This window comes from Microcaecilia unicolor, chromosome 4, assembly GCF_901765095.1.
Source record: "Microcaecilia unicolor chromosome 4, aMicUni1.1, whole genome shotgun sequence".
Taxonomy (NCBI): Eukaryota; Metazoa; Chordata; class Amphibia; order Gymnophiona; family Siphonopidae; genus Microcaecilia; species Microcaecilia unicolor.
Genome location: NC_044034.1, coordinates 324,495,898 through 324,512,270, shown reverse-complemented (window position 1 = coordinate 324,512,270; position 16,373 = coordinate 324,495,898). Strand labels below are relative to the sequence as shown.

The window sequence follows — 16,373 nt, the reverse complement described above, 5'->3', positions numbered from 1 at the left end:
TTGCTACAGGATTCCTGTGGGAATGTAGGTAAAATCTCTGGCGATGCCTGAATAAGGCTTGAATGCACAGAGCGACGCAATTGGAGCAGCAGATTGAGGCTTGGGAAACGATGAGAGAGGCAATTGGAGCACCAGAATGAGGCTTAGAATGCCTACAGATGCAGCCAGAACACCAGACTGAGGCCTGGAACATTCATTGGTTGAATAGTGAATACCACCCAAAAAACCATGGGAGGCTGTTAGGAAGTAATAGCATCAACTTCTGTGGGTAAGAGTGGGGATGGAGGAGATTAATTGCAGATATGGGTGGGGATGGAATGGATCTTAGCAGGTATAGGTGGGCATAGGTTAGATTCCTGTGAGAATGGACAGGGATGGGTGAAATTTATGTCCCTGTGCAACCTTCTACTCTGAAAGTGGACATTCACATGGGTGGAGTTTGAGCAAAGTGTGGGCAGAGTGCACATTTATGTATGTGCATAATAAAATGCTATAATTTATGTACATTCTTTAACAATCCAGGTGATAGAATTTACACCATCTTATAAAACATAGGCATGTTTTTGACCAATTACACTAGTATTTTATAAGGAAAATAGGCACCTAGTTTTCTTTAAGGTCCAAATAGGTGCCCCCTCTTTGAGGGGCAATTCTGAAACTTGGAGGGGCATTTTTGATATGATATCTAAGTCTGACTTTGGACATTTTGCGCTAAACGTCCAAAATCTGAAAAGGAAATATGACCATTTTCAAAAGTGCAAAACGCCTCTTTTTTTTCAAAAATATCATTTGTAACAAGGTTTTGTACTCTGTGTGTTTATGTTTCCAGGCCATTTTCAGAAAAAAAAAACCCATACAAGTGAAAAATGTAGAAAATCAAGCCATTGGAATGTGGAAGGGGCCAGCATTTTTAGCAGACTGGTCTCCCAGGCATCCCTGGAGAGCACTGGAACACCCTAGGGGGCGCTGCTGTGGACTTCATATAAATGCTCCCAGGTGCACATCTCACCATTGCTCCCTTTTCTTGTCTGCTGAGCCCTCCAAAACCCACCAAAAACCCACTATCCCCAACTGTACACCACTACAGTAGCCCTTATAGGTGAAGGGGGCACCTATATGTGGGTACAGTGGGTTTTTGGTGAGTTTTGGAGGGCTCACTTTCCACCACAAGAGTAATAGGTAGGACGAGGTAAGGACCTGGGTCCACCTATCTACAGTGCACTGCACTCGCCACTACACTACTCCAGGGACATGCATGCTTGCTGCTCTAATGGACCTGGCTATAACATCTGGGGCTGTCATAGAGGACGGTGAGTACTACATTTTTTGGGGGGTGGGGGGTGGGAGGGGTTAAGTGACCACTGGGAGAGAAAGGGGGAGGCATCCTTGATTCCCTCCAGTGGTCATTTAGGGCACTTTTTTTGCCTTATTCATTCTGGAAAAAAAAGGTCTAGACCAAAACGTTGAAGCTTGTGCCCTAGTCATTTTGGTTTTGCTCCATTATGGCTGTAAAATGTCCAAGTGTTAGGCACGTCCTAAGCCCGCCTTAATTCCGCCTTTGAAGCACCCCCCAACATGCCCCCTTGTGATTTGGATGCACTGAAGATGAAATGCATAGATAAATATTTAAGATTCTTGGATTATTCTGACTTTACCTTCTAGTGATTCCCAAACTTGTCTTGGTGCCCTACAGCAATATACATTTTCAGGATATCCACTGTGAATGTACCTAAGATATGTTTGCATATTTACATGTACCAGGGACTCAGTATACATTAGAGGCCAACTGAATTTCAGTTTTGATTTTCGTTACAGTGCCAAAACTGGCCCCAAATCCTTTTTCTGCTTAGTTTTGGTTTCAGCCTAAAAGGTTATTGTAGGTTTCAGCCAAAAATGACCATGTGTTTTCAGTAGAAGCTGAAAATTTGTGCTTTGTCCCATTTGTTTCCCTCTCTCTCCCCCACCCCCGAAGAGGAGTCCCCCCTTCCTTGACAGCTCCAATTGCATCCCCCAACCCATAGGCCCCCCCTGGGCCTATCTTACAATTCCTGGTTGTTTAAGGGTGTTGCCGGGACAGGAGCAATCCCATGGTTACTCCTGCCCATTCTGGCTGTGTTCTCATAATGGCTGCCATGACTGGGGAATTGATCCTGCTCTGATTAGACCACTAGACCACAGGGATTGTAAGGTAATCCTAGTCTTTGTATTCTTTTCTTTTCTTTCTTTTTTTTGTACTGTGGTTGCATGTAATGCAGTTATGATCTTGCACATGCTTTTGATTCTTAATTTTGTTGGTAGGTCATCAGATACAGTATATATTTCCTACTATTCTATGAATTGGTGGATGAGGCTTTCATTTTTAATTGTCATGTTCACTAGCATCAGGTCTTGTCAGACAAATCTGATTCATTTCTTTGACTGAGTGACCAGAGAGTTGGATCAAGGAGAGCGCTAGACGTGGTTTATTTAGATTTTAGCAAAGCCTTTGACACGGTTCTGCATAGATGACTAATAAATAAACTGAGTGCCCTCGGTATGGGTCCTAAAGTAACTGACTGGTTTAGGAACAGGTTGAGAGGAAGGTGACAGAGGGTAGTGGTAAATAGAGCTCATTCTGAGGAAAAGGATGTTACCAGTACTGTGCCGCAAGGTTCGGTTCTTGGGCCAGTTCTTTTAAACATTTTTGTAAGCCATATTGCTGAAGGGTTGTCTAGTAACGTTTGCCTGTTTATGGATGATACCAAAATCTGCAATAGGATAAACACCCCTGATGGTGTGAATAACACGAGCAAGGGCTTAGCAAAGCTAGAGGAATGGTCTGAATTACCCTTCACATGTTTTAAAGGTCAATTGTATTGTCTTCCCAAAGGGAGAGGGTTTTTAAGGGCCTGTCATTATTCTAATGGGTAAGCCAGCAACTTCTATTGAATACCAAAAGCTGTGATCATTTATATTACTTTCTTATATAGTATAAGCCCTTTATTATTATTATCGGAGGGGTAAGGATAATATTTGTCTGCCTGAAGGTAGGAATTTTATGAAGGGTGAAGATTTTACTAGGTATCAAACATTCTTCTGGCTTTGTACGATGCTTACGTCCTATTGAATACTCGCTGAACAGCAGAATGTTAGAATCAAGTTTAGTTAAATCCTGTTTCTGTGCGTGCAATAGTGGAGTAACGCCAGCACTGACCAAACTTGTTCTGGATGATGCGAATCCTCCTGGACATCCTCACTGTGCAGTCCTGGAGCTGGTACAGAATTCTGTAGGTTGACTGAACTCGGGGCCAATACTTTTGGCTATGCTGCTGTGACCCGAGAGTGTCCACTATGGACAGGGCATAAAGAAAATTAAATGTTTCCACAAGATAAAGCAAGCAGCCATAAATCTTGGGAGAAAGTTGATCCGCTTGAAATACAGTAAGTCTCTGATAAGGGGTAGCTGTCTGCAACTGTTTGTGCAGTTGTTTCTGTATTTCTTCTCTTTCATGGGATGCTATAGCCTTTGCATCTCATGTTCCAGACAGGGAATTTATTTTCTACCTGAGATCTTTGGAAGAAACAGTAGTGAGCACAGAGGTGTGAAATCTGGAGATCTAGCTTTGTCCAGTAAGTTACTGAAACCAACTAGCTTTAAAGAGGTGTTCCCAACAGAGATGGGGAAAAAATAGCCAGTTTGCCCTGCTTGCGAAGGAGCAGTTCTATAGCGAAAGATGATAGAGCTTCTTCCCCTCACCCACTCGTGTATTTTCTACAAACTGTCCAGGTATTTTTCATTGGAATTTCTACAGATCTCCCTTCCTCCTTCTGTTGCATTGATTTGAGATAGTGGGGTTCCTTAATGGACTCTGCTGCAGAGGGACCCAATGCTTTCTCAACATATGCCAAGCTCTAAATGTTGAGTAAAACAACATGCAATACAAAAGACTCTTCCTTCTGCTATGGGTATGTATACATGGGTCTTTTCAGCACTCTGGCCCTGATTCAGGAGACAAGCCATTATAAACTGGACCTTCTATGTGCGGGAAACCTATTTGAACATTTCAGTGGAGGAGTGGCCTAGTGGTTAGGGTGGTGGACTTTGGTCCTGGGGAACTGCAGAACTGAGTTGGATTCCCACTTCAGGCACAGGCAGCTCCTTGTGACTCTGGGCAAGTCACTTAACCCTCCATTGCCCCATGTAACCTGCATTGAGCCTGCCATGAGTGGGGAAAGCGCGGGGTACAAATGTAATAAAAAAAATTAACACTTTCTAATTCCCTTTGTTTTGTGGACTGCTCTTCTTACTTCTTTCATAGCTCCTTTATAAGTGCTTTCATACACAGTTTCTATGAAGAGCTTTCCTGAGCCAGGATCCCAGTCACCTCTAGTACTGCAAGTGCTTATGGCAGGCCTCCTTTCCAGATGTGGAAGGGAAAGGAAGCAAGATGGCTGAGCAGGATCTGCATGTTTTGTGTCTCTTTATTTGAGGTATTTGAACCAGAGTGCCAGTAATTTAATCCTGTTTATATCTACTGTACCTGAACGTAACTCATTTTGAGTTACAAATGAAAAAAAGGTGTGAGCTAACCCCCCTCTCCCAAATCCTGTCTGTTTATACTGCTTTTGCAGTGGATGATACTTCTCAACATAGGAGCCAAATTTTGAACATGATTGGGGATGCTAAACTCAATGGAAATACTACTTACTACTACTACTTAACATTTCTAAAGCGCTACTAGGGTTACGCAGCGCTGTACAATTTAACATAGAAGGACAGTCCCTGCTCAAGGAGCTTACAATCTAAAGGACAAATGTACAGACAATCAAATAGGGGCAGTCAAATTGGGACAGTCTAGATTTCCTGAATAGGTTAGGTGCCGAAAGCAACATTGAAGAGGTGGGCTTTGATCAAGGATTTGAAATGGGTAGGGAGGGGGCTTGGCGTAAGGGCTCAGGAAGTTTATTCCAAGCATAGGGTGAGGCGAGGCAGAAAGGGCGGAGCCTGGAGTTGACGATGGTGGAGAAGGGTACTGAGAGGAGGGATTTGTCCTGTGAGCGGAGGTTACGAGTGGGAACGTAAGGGGAGATAGATGAGGAAATGACCCCTCTTTGGACACAGTTAAGGACTTTTTCTCAATGTTGGGGGTGCACAAGCACCAACAGCTCCTATGCTTCTCAGGATGGAGAGAGAGAATCATTTTTCCCTTGTGGCCAGGGTTTGTAATCATTGTGGAGTGGAGGAGTGGCCTAGTGGTTAGAGCACCAGCCTTGATAGCTAAAGGTGCCTGGTGATAAGAACATAAGAGTAGCCATACTGGGTCAGACCAGTGGTCCATCTAGCTCAGTATCCTGTTTTCCAAACAGTGGCCAAGCCAGGTCACAAGTACCTGGCAGAAACCCAAATCGTGATAACGCTCCATACTACAAATCCCAGGGCAAGCGTTGCTTCCCATGTCTGTCTCAATAGTAGACTATGGACTTTTCCTCCAGGAATTTATCCAAACCTTTTTTAAACTCAGATACACTAACCGCTGTTACCACCTCCTTGGCTGAACCCACTGCAGCTCCTTGGGATCTTGGACAAGTCATTTAACCCTCCATTGACTCAGGTACAAAATTAGATTTTGAGCCTTCCAGGGACAGGAAAATAGCCAGTGTACCTGAATGTAAATTACCTTGAGCTACTATCTGAAAAAAGGTGTGAGTAAAATCTGACAACATTGTGCAGTCTTGGTTTATAACACTTGCAATTTCTGAGTCTTGTTCACCCAGTGGTGTCTTCCCCTCCTTGTCAGTTAACATATATAATATATGCAGGCAGACTACTTTCTAGAAGTGCATGGGTGTTCTTCAGCAGGGCAACTTCTGAACCAATGAGGAATCATAAGATTTGAACATTTCTAGCAGAAGAGGAATAAAGACTTTAAAAAGTGTTGGAAGGGACTCTCAGTTCTGTTTATTGCTGTATTTCTATATTTAAATGTAGAGTTCTCTCTTGCTGCTTTATTCTGGCATGTCTGCAGGGACTGGATCGGGGAGTTGAGGTAATATTGTCTCTAGGTAATAAATCAAAGGCTGGGCAAAGTACTCTCCTCTCCTCCCCCAAGTGGTCAAGCTGATTAAGTCCATAATGATGGATGCTGTCCACTGGGGAAAGCATATTCATTTTTCTTGGCAGACTACAAAACCCAGCCTGTGGGAGACTGTAGTGTTTCCAAGTCTTCAAACTGTGGGAGTTTGGGGTATTTGTTTTGAGGTCTGTGTCTTTTTGAAGCCTGAAATTTTGGAGAAATCTGACTCTGGTGTACTAGCACCTGCTGCTCTGATGATATCTTTTACATTATGGGGGTAATTCTATAAGGGGTTGTAAACTTTCAATGATACTTTAAAATGCATACTTTGCCAGTGGGTGTGCACAGGGGTGGAGTTTGAGTGGCGTGCATATGTAGATTATAAAATACCATAATTGACATGCGTTCATGACAAATATCGGCCTGCCCTAAGGCTGGTGTAAATGTCCACACTTGCCTCTCATGCTAGTATTATATAAAGAAAAGTAGGCACATCTAATCCTCGGCACCCTGTTATAAAATTACCTTCTATATCTGGATCACAACTGGCAGGATTGTAGCCAGACACTCAATTTTGAGTGTACATAAGAACTCTCCCCCTCCCCCGCCCCTGGCATCTCTATCTCCCCTCCCCCTCATGCTATTGGGGGATCTCTTAGCTGTACTCCCTCAAGCCCTCCTGTACCTTTTAGGAAGGCTCGGGGCTGGTGCGAGCAGCAGGTATAAGCCGTTGCTCATTGGCAGTGAAAAATTGAAGGATTTAAATTGTATTAGGGGGTTGGGGAGACTACAGTTAAGAGACCCCTCAATGGCCTGATGGGGGGAGAGAGAGATATTGGGAGTCTTCAGCCAGCAGGGCTTGGGGATCCCCAAAAGCCACATCACAGTTGTTCCACTGCTAGGTGGGCTTGAGTTCAAAGCAGGTAAGCCTTTGCCCATCTGGGCCCAGCTGTGGCTATGCCACAGCCAACTGGATGCTCTACATGTATTTCAAAAGTAGAGATGAGAATGTCTGTGGTGACATTTCCTGATGTTTCTAAGATTTCTTCAAAGGACGAGGCAGCAGTTCTTGCTACTTTGGAAAGGTTTGTTCGTCTAGGGGGGTTATTCTTTCTTCAATTTCCCTGCAATTGTTTTTTAATATTTCAATTCTTTAGATATATTGTTTTATGAGCCTGCTCAATTATCTGCTTTTCTGGCTAAGAAGCAATGCTCGAGCCCCTCTATAGAACCCACAAAGTAGTAAGACTGGAGGGTATTCTGTTCTTGGTGCTTAAACTTCTAATTTAAAATAGTTTCTGCTAATGATCTGTATGGATTTCCCAAGGAGAACCAACAGAAGAAAAAGAGGAATGACCAGAGAAGTACCAACCAAGGGATATTTGTTAAAAATCACATACAAAGACATACAGGCTATAGAGATCTATAAAATCCATTAAAAAATGTAATATCAAGACTCGATGCAGTCCTGCGTTTCGGCGCGCACTGCGCTTGCCTCAGGAATCTCAACTTCAACTGGACTTGTAAATCCCTTGTACTGTTTAGAAACAGATATAAACACAACACCATCAAACAGCCAACCACAATATGTGCTGTGGTAGCAAAATGACACAAACTGCTGGTTGGCTGTTTGATGGTGATGTGTTTATAAGGGATTTACAAGTCCAATCAGGCACACTGCATGCTGAAACACAGGACTGCATCGTCTTGATATTACATTTTTTATGGATTTTATAGATCTCTATAGACTGTACATCTTTCTATTTGATTTTTAATAAATATCCTTTGGTTGGTATTTCTCTGGTCATTCCCCTTTTTGTTCTGTTGTTTCTCCTTGATTAGTTTTTGCAAAGGGTCGCTTCGGTTTGTTTTGTTTTTGTTTTTTTTCTGTATGAATTTCTTCCCATATAGGGGACTTGATTTGGATGGTTATTCCATTTCCTTTTTGTTATTGTTCGTATCATGGTTAATTACCATTCTTTTTTCTGTACAAGCGTGCTGCATAGTGTTTTATTAAAAATCTGATAAATAAAATATATAAAAAAGAAATGCATGCAAAACATCTGTTGACAAGTGAGATCCCCTTCAGTTTAAAGTATTAGAAGAGCATTTCACAGTTGTTGTGCGTTTGATGACTGGCAAATAAAGATGTTGACTGGGGTTCAGTTCATTATAGTGTCGTTACAAGTTAGAGTGTAGCAGGGGCATAGCCAGACTTCAGCAGGATGGGGGTCCAGAACCCGAGGTGAGGGGGCACATTTTAGCCCCCCCTTGGCGCCGCTGACCCCCCCCCTGCCATTGCCGACCCCCGCCGCCGCCACCACCACCAACTTTGACACCCCCCCTGCCGACGACCCTCTCGGCCCCCCTCCCACCACCAACCCTCCCCCACCGCCATTGTCGCCTACCTTTGCTGGAGGGGGACCCCAACCCCCGCCAGCCGAGGTCCTCTTCTTCTGGCGCAAGGCTTCATTCTGTTTCTGTGAGTCTGACATCCCGCACGCGTCAGACTCAGAAACAGAATGAAGCCTTGCGCCAGAAGAAGAGGACCTTGGCTGGCGGGGGTTGGGGTCCCCCGCCAGCAAAGGTAGGCGACGGCAGGTTGGCGGCGGGAGGGGGGGTCGAGAGGATCATCGGCAGAGGGGTCCTGGGCCAAATCTACAGGGGCCCAGGCCCCTGTTGACCTACTTAGCTACGCCACTGGAGTGTAGGTACTGGAAATTATGGTTTTGGACATTGACTGAGCCAATGCTTCAGCTTGGGTAATGATTCTGTGAAAAATCAGAGGCTTGTCAAGGCTGTTCTTGGTCAGTGCTTAGAGGCGGAGCTCCCAAGAAACCCTTAGTGCAAAGTTGTGGCAACGGCAGAGGAGCGCTATGAATGTCTCAGACCAAAATTAGTGTACACAGCACTGTACAAAATTGATCTTATGGTCACACTTTACCTGCTCAGTGGTTCTCACATTCTTAAGTTTGTATAAAAGAAATATAGAAATGTATTACTTTGATTTCAAACACATGTCTGATAGAATTAATGAATCTAGCACTTAAGTCACTTTCTGTTTTTTAATCTCCTTCTCTCTCCAGAGATTTAAAGAATAACTTGATCAGCACAATTGAGCCAGGCGCTTTCTACGGACTGGTGGAACTGAAACGTCTGTAAGTGTTGGGATTCTTTGCCTTCTCCCTACAGGTCATGTACGGTGCCATTGTACCCAATACACTTATGGGCCCTTTTACCAAGTTGCAGAAGAAAGGGCCCTGCACTGGTGGTGGGGGCCATTTTTCCCATGCGCCAGGGCCCTTTTTACTACAGCGGGTAAAAATTCCCCCAGCACACGTGGCCATGCGGTAAGAGAACTCTTACCGCGTAGCCATGCGAGGGGGAGCCCTTACCGCTACTCATTGAAGTGGCAATAAGGGCTCCCACGCTAACCTGGCAGTAACCGGGAAGCACGCAATTGTGCCCAATTACCGCTGGGTTACTGCCACGCAAGCCATTTCCAGGGGGTTTTTTTCCCCCAGAAATGGTGTGCGCTCGGGGCAGGACTACCACCGGCGACCTCATTGGGTCAGCAGTAATCCCGAAAGAGCAAGTGGTTATCCTGCATTGGGCTTACCGCTGCTTTGTAAAAGGGCCCCTTAGATTCAGGTCTCCTTTACTGTCTCCTACACGAGTGGTCTGCAACAAGGTCATAATTTACTTGGTCACGGGATTTCTTTGAGTGTATTCATTTTAAAGCAAGAGGCTTATTCTTCCTGCTTTGGCAATGGTTGCCACACCATGCCCCCAACAGAGTCAGATGTCAAAGCGTTAATCCCCCCTCCCTCCCCTCCATGTTGTTCAGGCTCTCAATCTCAGTCAAAAAGCCATGAAGGGAATGTCCTCAGCTCATAGCTCTGTCCCTGGCTTGGAGCTTAATCAAAATGCCAGAAAGCAATTTATTCTAATGCAACCTTGAGCAAACACTCAATATCTATACCCTTAGCATGAAAACTATTCCCCAGATACAACATAAATTAAAATTATCCCTTACTATTATATGATCCAATGGATTCTAATTACACCTTATTATTTTCTTATTTACTACTGAATAATTGTTAATTATATCCTACTTCAATACACTGTTCAACTGTTATTTCTATTCTGCTCAATTTGCAAAAATATTATACCTCTTGCATTGTAATTTACTACAATATTATTGTAAGCCACTTTGAGCCTGCTATTGGTGGGGAAAGGTGGGATACAAATGTGAAATAAATAAATAAAAGTTGGTGGCAAGATTTTGACGGAAAAAAGAAAGAAAAAACGGGAGAAGACCAATCGAATTCCAACTCAAGAGTAATTTGACAATCAACTTGTTAAAACTTAGTAAGAAGGACCCTTTTTTAGTTTTATTGTACATTTGTTTTTTACAGTCAAGTAAGTTACCCTCAAGTTGGAATTTGATTGGTCGTCCCCATTTTTCTTTCTTTTTTCCTTTCTTGGTATGCTTGGGGGAATCTTCTTTTTTGTATATGGCAGGATTTTGACTAGAACAGACACAGGCAGATTCACCCTGATGGACGTACCACTCCCAGTATTAAGTGTAGTGCCTCCTGGTGAAATTTGTGGGCTGAGGGGTCGATACACAGCCAGCAGTGGTGTTTTTTTTAGCTGCTGGCGTTGTCCCTGGAAATTTAATTCAGGGCTATGTCCGGAAACCAGCACTAAATATCTAGGTTTATGCAGCCAGTTATCTCTTATGTGGTTAAGTGCGATATTGAGCACTTAACTATCTAAGCAACATTACATAACGATAGGACTGAGTTTTATATGATCCAATGTGTCTGCTTAACTTAGGCAGTAAAGTACTTAACTGCATAAGTGCTGACTCTACCCCCTGGACCGCCCACAAAATAGTCAGCTTTCAGTTTAGCAGTCTGTGAAGATATTCAGTGGTTAAGTACTGCTGAATATCAGTGGATAGCCTGATTTAAGCAGCCAGGAGCCTCTTCTGGCTACTTAAAATGCTTTGAATATCAACCCCTAAGAAATCATTCCCACTGCACACCTGTGAGAAATTCTCTCAAAGAATTTTAGCTGTTTCTAGCCCACAAGGGTCACAGAATTATCCTTAGGGCTCTCTTTATTTTTTTATTTGTTACATTTGTATCCCACATTTTCCCACCTATTTGCAGGCTCAATGTGGCTTACATAGTATCAGAGAGGCGTTCGCCGACTCCGGTATGAACAAATACAAAGTGATGTTATGATAGGAATAGGTTTGTGTGGAACAGACACATTAGGGAATCGTAGAGCGGAGGGAGTTTGTTGTGTCCATTACGTGCTGTGGTTTCATTGTGTTGCAGAGTCCTGGCATTTAAGTTGGATCGATAGGGTATGCCTTTTTGAACAGGATAGTTTTTAGTGATTTCCGGAAGTTTAAGTGGCCATACATTGTTTTCAAGGTTTTTGGCAATGTGTTCCACAGTTGTGTACTTAAAAGGCTCTACCCTCTGTCTACAGGATCAACACTTTGGAAACATAGGGCCCTTTACAAAGGCATGCCAGCGATTTTGTTGAATGCTAGAAATTAGCGTGCACTAAATGCTACGACGCCCATTATATTCCTACTAGACTTTGAGCCCGTAAAAACGGGCTATTATAGGAAGGGGGGGTTGAAAGGCCCGCCCCCACCGCCGAGTTCGCCGCTGCCCCTCCCCCTCCGAGTTCGCACCCCCCCACCGAGCCGTCACCACCCACCTTCCACCCGGCCGGGCCCTCGCTCCGCTATTGAAACAGCGAGGGTCCGGGAACGCAGCACTGAGCTCTGCTGAGCTGCCGACGTCGGCCTTCATTCTTCTTCTCTGCCTGTCCCGCCCTCGTGTGACGTAACGTCGTCGAGGGCAGGACAGAGGCAGAGAAGAAGAAGGCAGGGCGATGTCGGCAGCTCAGCAGAGCTCAGTGCTGCGTTCCCGGACCCTCGCTGTTTCAATAGTGGAGCGAGGGCCCGACCGGGTAGAAGGTGGGTGGCGGCGGCGACTCGGGTGGGGGGAGCGTTAGACGGCGGTGTCCCTCCCTCAGCAATGCGCAGTACAGACCCTCTGTGTTCCGCCCCTCCCCCCCCGTCATCACGTATTGACGTGGGGGCGGGGCAGAGAAGGTCTCTACTGCGCATTTGCGAGTGAGTACGGTCACTCGCCGTTTATATGTTTGATGGTCATCTTAGCATTTAGCACACCTGAATTTTTAGCATGTGCTAAAAATGCTTGCACGCCTTTGTAAAACACCCCCCATGGTACTTCATGTAGCAAATACCATCCTATGTCTTTAGTTAGCTTGAGACTATACTGTGCTAGCTCCTCATTGCTATTCACTTCTGATATTTTCATTTTCTTTCAGAGACATTTCAAATAACAGGATTGGTTGCCTGACCTCAGCAATCTTCCGTGGACTCATCAGCCTCATTAAACTGTAAGGACCGGGGACTCTTAGGCATATTTTCAAAGCACTTAGCCTTCCAAAGTTCCATAGAAACCTATGGAACTTTGGAAGGCTAAGTGCTTTGAAAATATGCCTCTCTGTGTGTGCATGTCTGGGACAATCTTCCACTGCTCTAGAAAAGAACAGCTCAGATTCAACTATGGAGGGCTTGATTATGTCTCGTCTTACTGACTCCAATAACTTCTTGCACACTGTTGTTTAATCTAACTGTCATGCTGTTCATATACCCAGCATCCTGGGAAAACACTTGTGCAATAAAGATAGGCCTATTAGTACTGTTGGTAAAGTATAGAGTTTGTTTACATTGTAAGCATGTGTGGAAGATCTGGTTAGGGAGTGGAGTGGGTCTTTGCAAGCTATAAATACATGGATTCTAGTTGGGGATACACAGTTAGAGTTTAAATCCCTGCCTGACTCTACCAAATGTCCTCCTCCTCCACCTACAGCCCCTGTGGAACCCCCACCTTACGGTGCATCCACAGGTTTAGAAACCACAGGAGCTGCTAAATTATTACCTTGTGGCACGGCTATAGGTTATAAAAAATTATATCCTGATTTGCCAGAGGAATTGAAAAATTCTGATTTAAATCAAGATTTACAACCTTCTGTAGATTTTTTTACCCTGTCCCACTACTGTCCACTCAGCTAATGCTGCAGACCCAGAGGTTCCCCAAATTCATGATTCTCAGTGCTTAACCCCTAAGAATATTCTCACCAGAAACCTTGAGCGTATGCCTAATACATTAGCAGGGAGTTAAAAAAACAACCTCCGTTACCCCTCCCAGTTGAGAATGGCTGGTTCAAGCTAATTGGGAAGGGATGGAGCAGCCTTTTTAATTAAAAACACTTTCCACCTCTGACACACAGAGCAGCCTAGGGATGTGGCTGGGATGGTCACAGGGTAACCAAAGAAAGACAAAAACTCTCAGACTGGATTCTGAAAGCAGAAAAATGACAAGATAACCTCCTAAGGCCCCTTCCACGTTCTGTTTTTCTATGATTGATTGATTGTTTTTTAAAAAAAAATCTGTAGCCCATACTATCTACTATTCTAGACATGTAATGATAAAAACATCGACAATTAAAATACAAAGCAATGTACAGAAGCAACAGTGTAAGCAAAGTCATTAAAAGCCTCCACCAGACCCTACTTAGCTCCAAAAGATGATCAATGCAACAGGCAGCCAATTACCTGACCTCCTATTTTACCAGGAGATGATACTGGCCAATACCTCAATGGTGGAATCACACCTGAAATATTGTGTGCAATTCTGGTCTCTGCACCTCAAAATAGATATTAGAATTAGAAAAGGTACACAGAAGGATGACCAAAATGATAAATGGGATAGGACAACTTCCCTATTAGGAAAGACTAAAACGATTAGGGCTCTCCATCCCTGCCAGCAAAGTAAAAGGAGTTCAGTAGAGGGCCCGAGCCCAAATTTTTGGAGCCGGTTATTAAAGTAGCCACGGAAGGCCAACTTAACAACCCGCTCCCATGATTCTTAAAAACTTAAATGGCTCTTGCCAGCCGGCTCCAGCACACCACTGCTGTGGGAGTGGTACTACTCACCAGGACTACTAGGCCCGAACTGAGGCATGGCAGAACTGGTGATGATGGACCAGCGCCTATCAAAATTTGGTGCTGGTGGCAGTTGCTTATACTGCCTATTCCTAACTTAGGACCTGGGTCACTGTTTCACTGATGTCCAAGGAGAGAATCTGCTAAATAAAACCGGCCTTTTTAAACACTATTAAACATGTACTGACTATTGGGAAAGGAATGCACACTCTTGGTTAAGTGCTCCTTTTTCCCAAATAACGCACACTATTATCAGTGAATGAAAAAACACAAAATGTCAAGTCTTTTCTGCTCATTTTCATTTAACAACATTTGACCTTGACTGTTAGCATTTCTCACGTCATTGCAAATGACAACCCATCCCTATTAGCTGTATGGCAGAACTAGCACTAAAAATTCTGTCTGCATATAGGATGACAATGAAGAGAGGACCTGTTTTATAAATATTCCCTGGAGCCCTCTTTAAATCTGAAATATTTTCTATGTTATGGTAACAAATGCTGCATTAAAGAAAACCAGAATCCTATCATGCAAATTACGTGGGCCAAAAAGCCCCTTCAGCAGGAGACCAGCATGAAAGCTTGCAGACCTGAAACAGACAGGCAGCTTTACGCCTGTGAAAATGGCTCCAGAGTTGTGTCTGACCAATGACAGCTGTGAAGCCCTGATGCCTTTCTTGAGGAAGTGAAGAGGGGGGGGGGGGGGGGATGTCTACCATGTAGCACACTGACTAGTAAAAACTGTAGTGCATGACTCATATTATTACAGTGTTCCTTCCCCAGAGAGCTTATGATCTGAGTTCAAGCTCAGATTTCCCACTTTGGCATCCTTTTGGTGTTTAATTGCTGGCACCGTAATAATTTCCTGGCTAATCCTCCATTCCAGTTCCCTTTTTTTCTTCTCAGAGTTTACCTGATACAACTCTGGACTACTTAAAGGGTCTGTTTTGTCTTTTTGACAGGAACATGTCGGGAAACATTTTCTCCAGTCTCCAACCTGGTCTCTTTGACGAACTGATGTCTCTTAAAGCTGTGTAAGTATTTCATAATGATCTGCTGAAAAAGGGCCTCTCGTTTCCATCCTGATTTTCACATCTCTCTTTTTCTCCTGCACCCATTGCTTCTATGATTACTCTCTGCTCTTCCATTACTATCCAGGATAATTTTATTGCAAGAACTCTTAATATCTTTACGCCACTGACTGTGTGTAGAGCCCTATACCAAATGTACCTCCATGGTTACCGATCATGCTATGAATAAAGTGGCTTGTTGAAAGTCACTCAGAGCTGCTCTTTTCTCTGGGTGCTGGCCGGGACGGCTCATTGATACTGGATAATGGAGGGGAGGCCCCCTCCTTCTGGATGCTGGTATTCTTCATATGCAGCTCCAGCTGCACACCCTACATAGGACAGAAGGTCTTTATCAGAACATCAGACTGAGGAAACATCCTTATTCCTCCACGTCTCATAATATGGGGTCCTTGCAGCCCTATTTTCACTTTGCACCTCCTTTTGTACAATACTGAGAAACACACTTGGTCATTTTTGACATTCAGGAGTCAGTAGCAATAGCCTGAGTACAGGTTTTATTTCTACTCTAGGGCTACCAGCCATCTTCATTTCTGCCAGTCAGGCGGATCCTGAGCTGATTTCACCCTCATGGCATGCTTTGACAGGTGGTACTGATTTCCCAAAGAAAACTATGACCCAGTGGCGTAGCGAGGGCGGCTGCCACCCGGGGCGGTTTGCCGCTGCGCACCCCCCCCCCCCCCTGGGTGCAGCATGACCCCTCCCCCCCTCGGCACATCAACCCCCCCCCCTTGGTGCATCACCCAAGCCCCCCCCCCCCCCGAGTGGATTCTTGCCTGCCGTGTGCACGCCGCTGGGGGGGTGTCGGTTCCGCTGGTTCCCTGCTCCCTCTGCCCGGAACAGGAAGTAACCTGTTCCGGGGCAGAGGGAGCAGGGAACCAGCGGAGCCGACACCCCCCCAGCGGTGTGCACCCGGGGCGGACCGCCCCCACCGCCCCGCCTTTGCTACACCACTGCTATGACCTACATGTCTATTAATGAAATAGAGCAAAACCAGGACTGGATAATCCTGACCAGCATAAATGGAGTCAGCTGGAACACAACAATACAGTGTTTCTCAAGCCAGTCCAGGAGGACCCCCTCTAGCTAGTCTGGAGGCAGTGTATGCATAGCTATCTCATGCATATTCATCCTAAGAACCAAATTGCAGGGTCTGACAAACCCC

At 44.7% G+C, this 16,373-nt stretch overlaps 1 protein-coding gene across 1 annotated transcript in view; it reads left to right on the top strand.

Moving 5' to 3' along the window:
- ADGRA2 (adhesion G protein-coupled receptor A2) overlaps positions 1-16,373 on the top strand; it is a 312,169-nt gene that overhangs the window by 221,125 nt on the left and 74,671 nt on the right. The window contains exons 3-5 of the mRNA XM_030201956.1: positions 9,140-9,211; positions 12,438-12,509; positions 15,083-15,154. Coding sequence (XP_030057816.1) covers positions 9,140-9,211; positions 12,438-12,509; positions 15,083-15,154 — 216 coding nt within the window. The remainder of the gene's footprint in view (positions 1-9,139; positions 9,212-12,437; positions 12,510-15,082; positions 15,155-16,373) is intronic.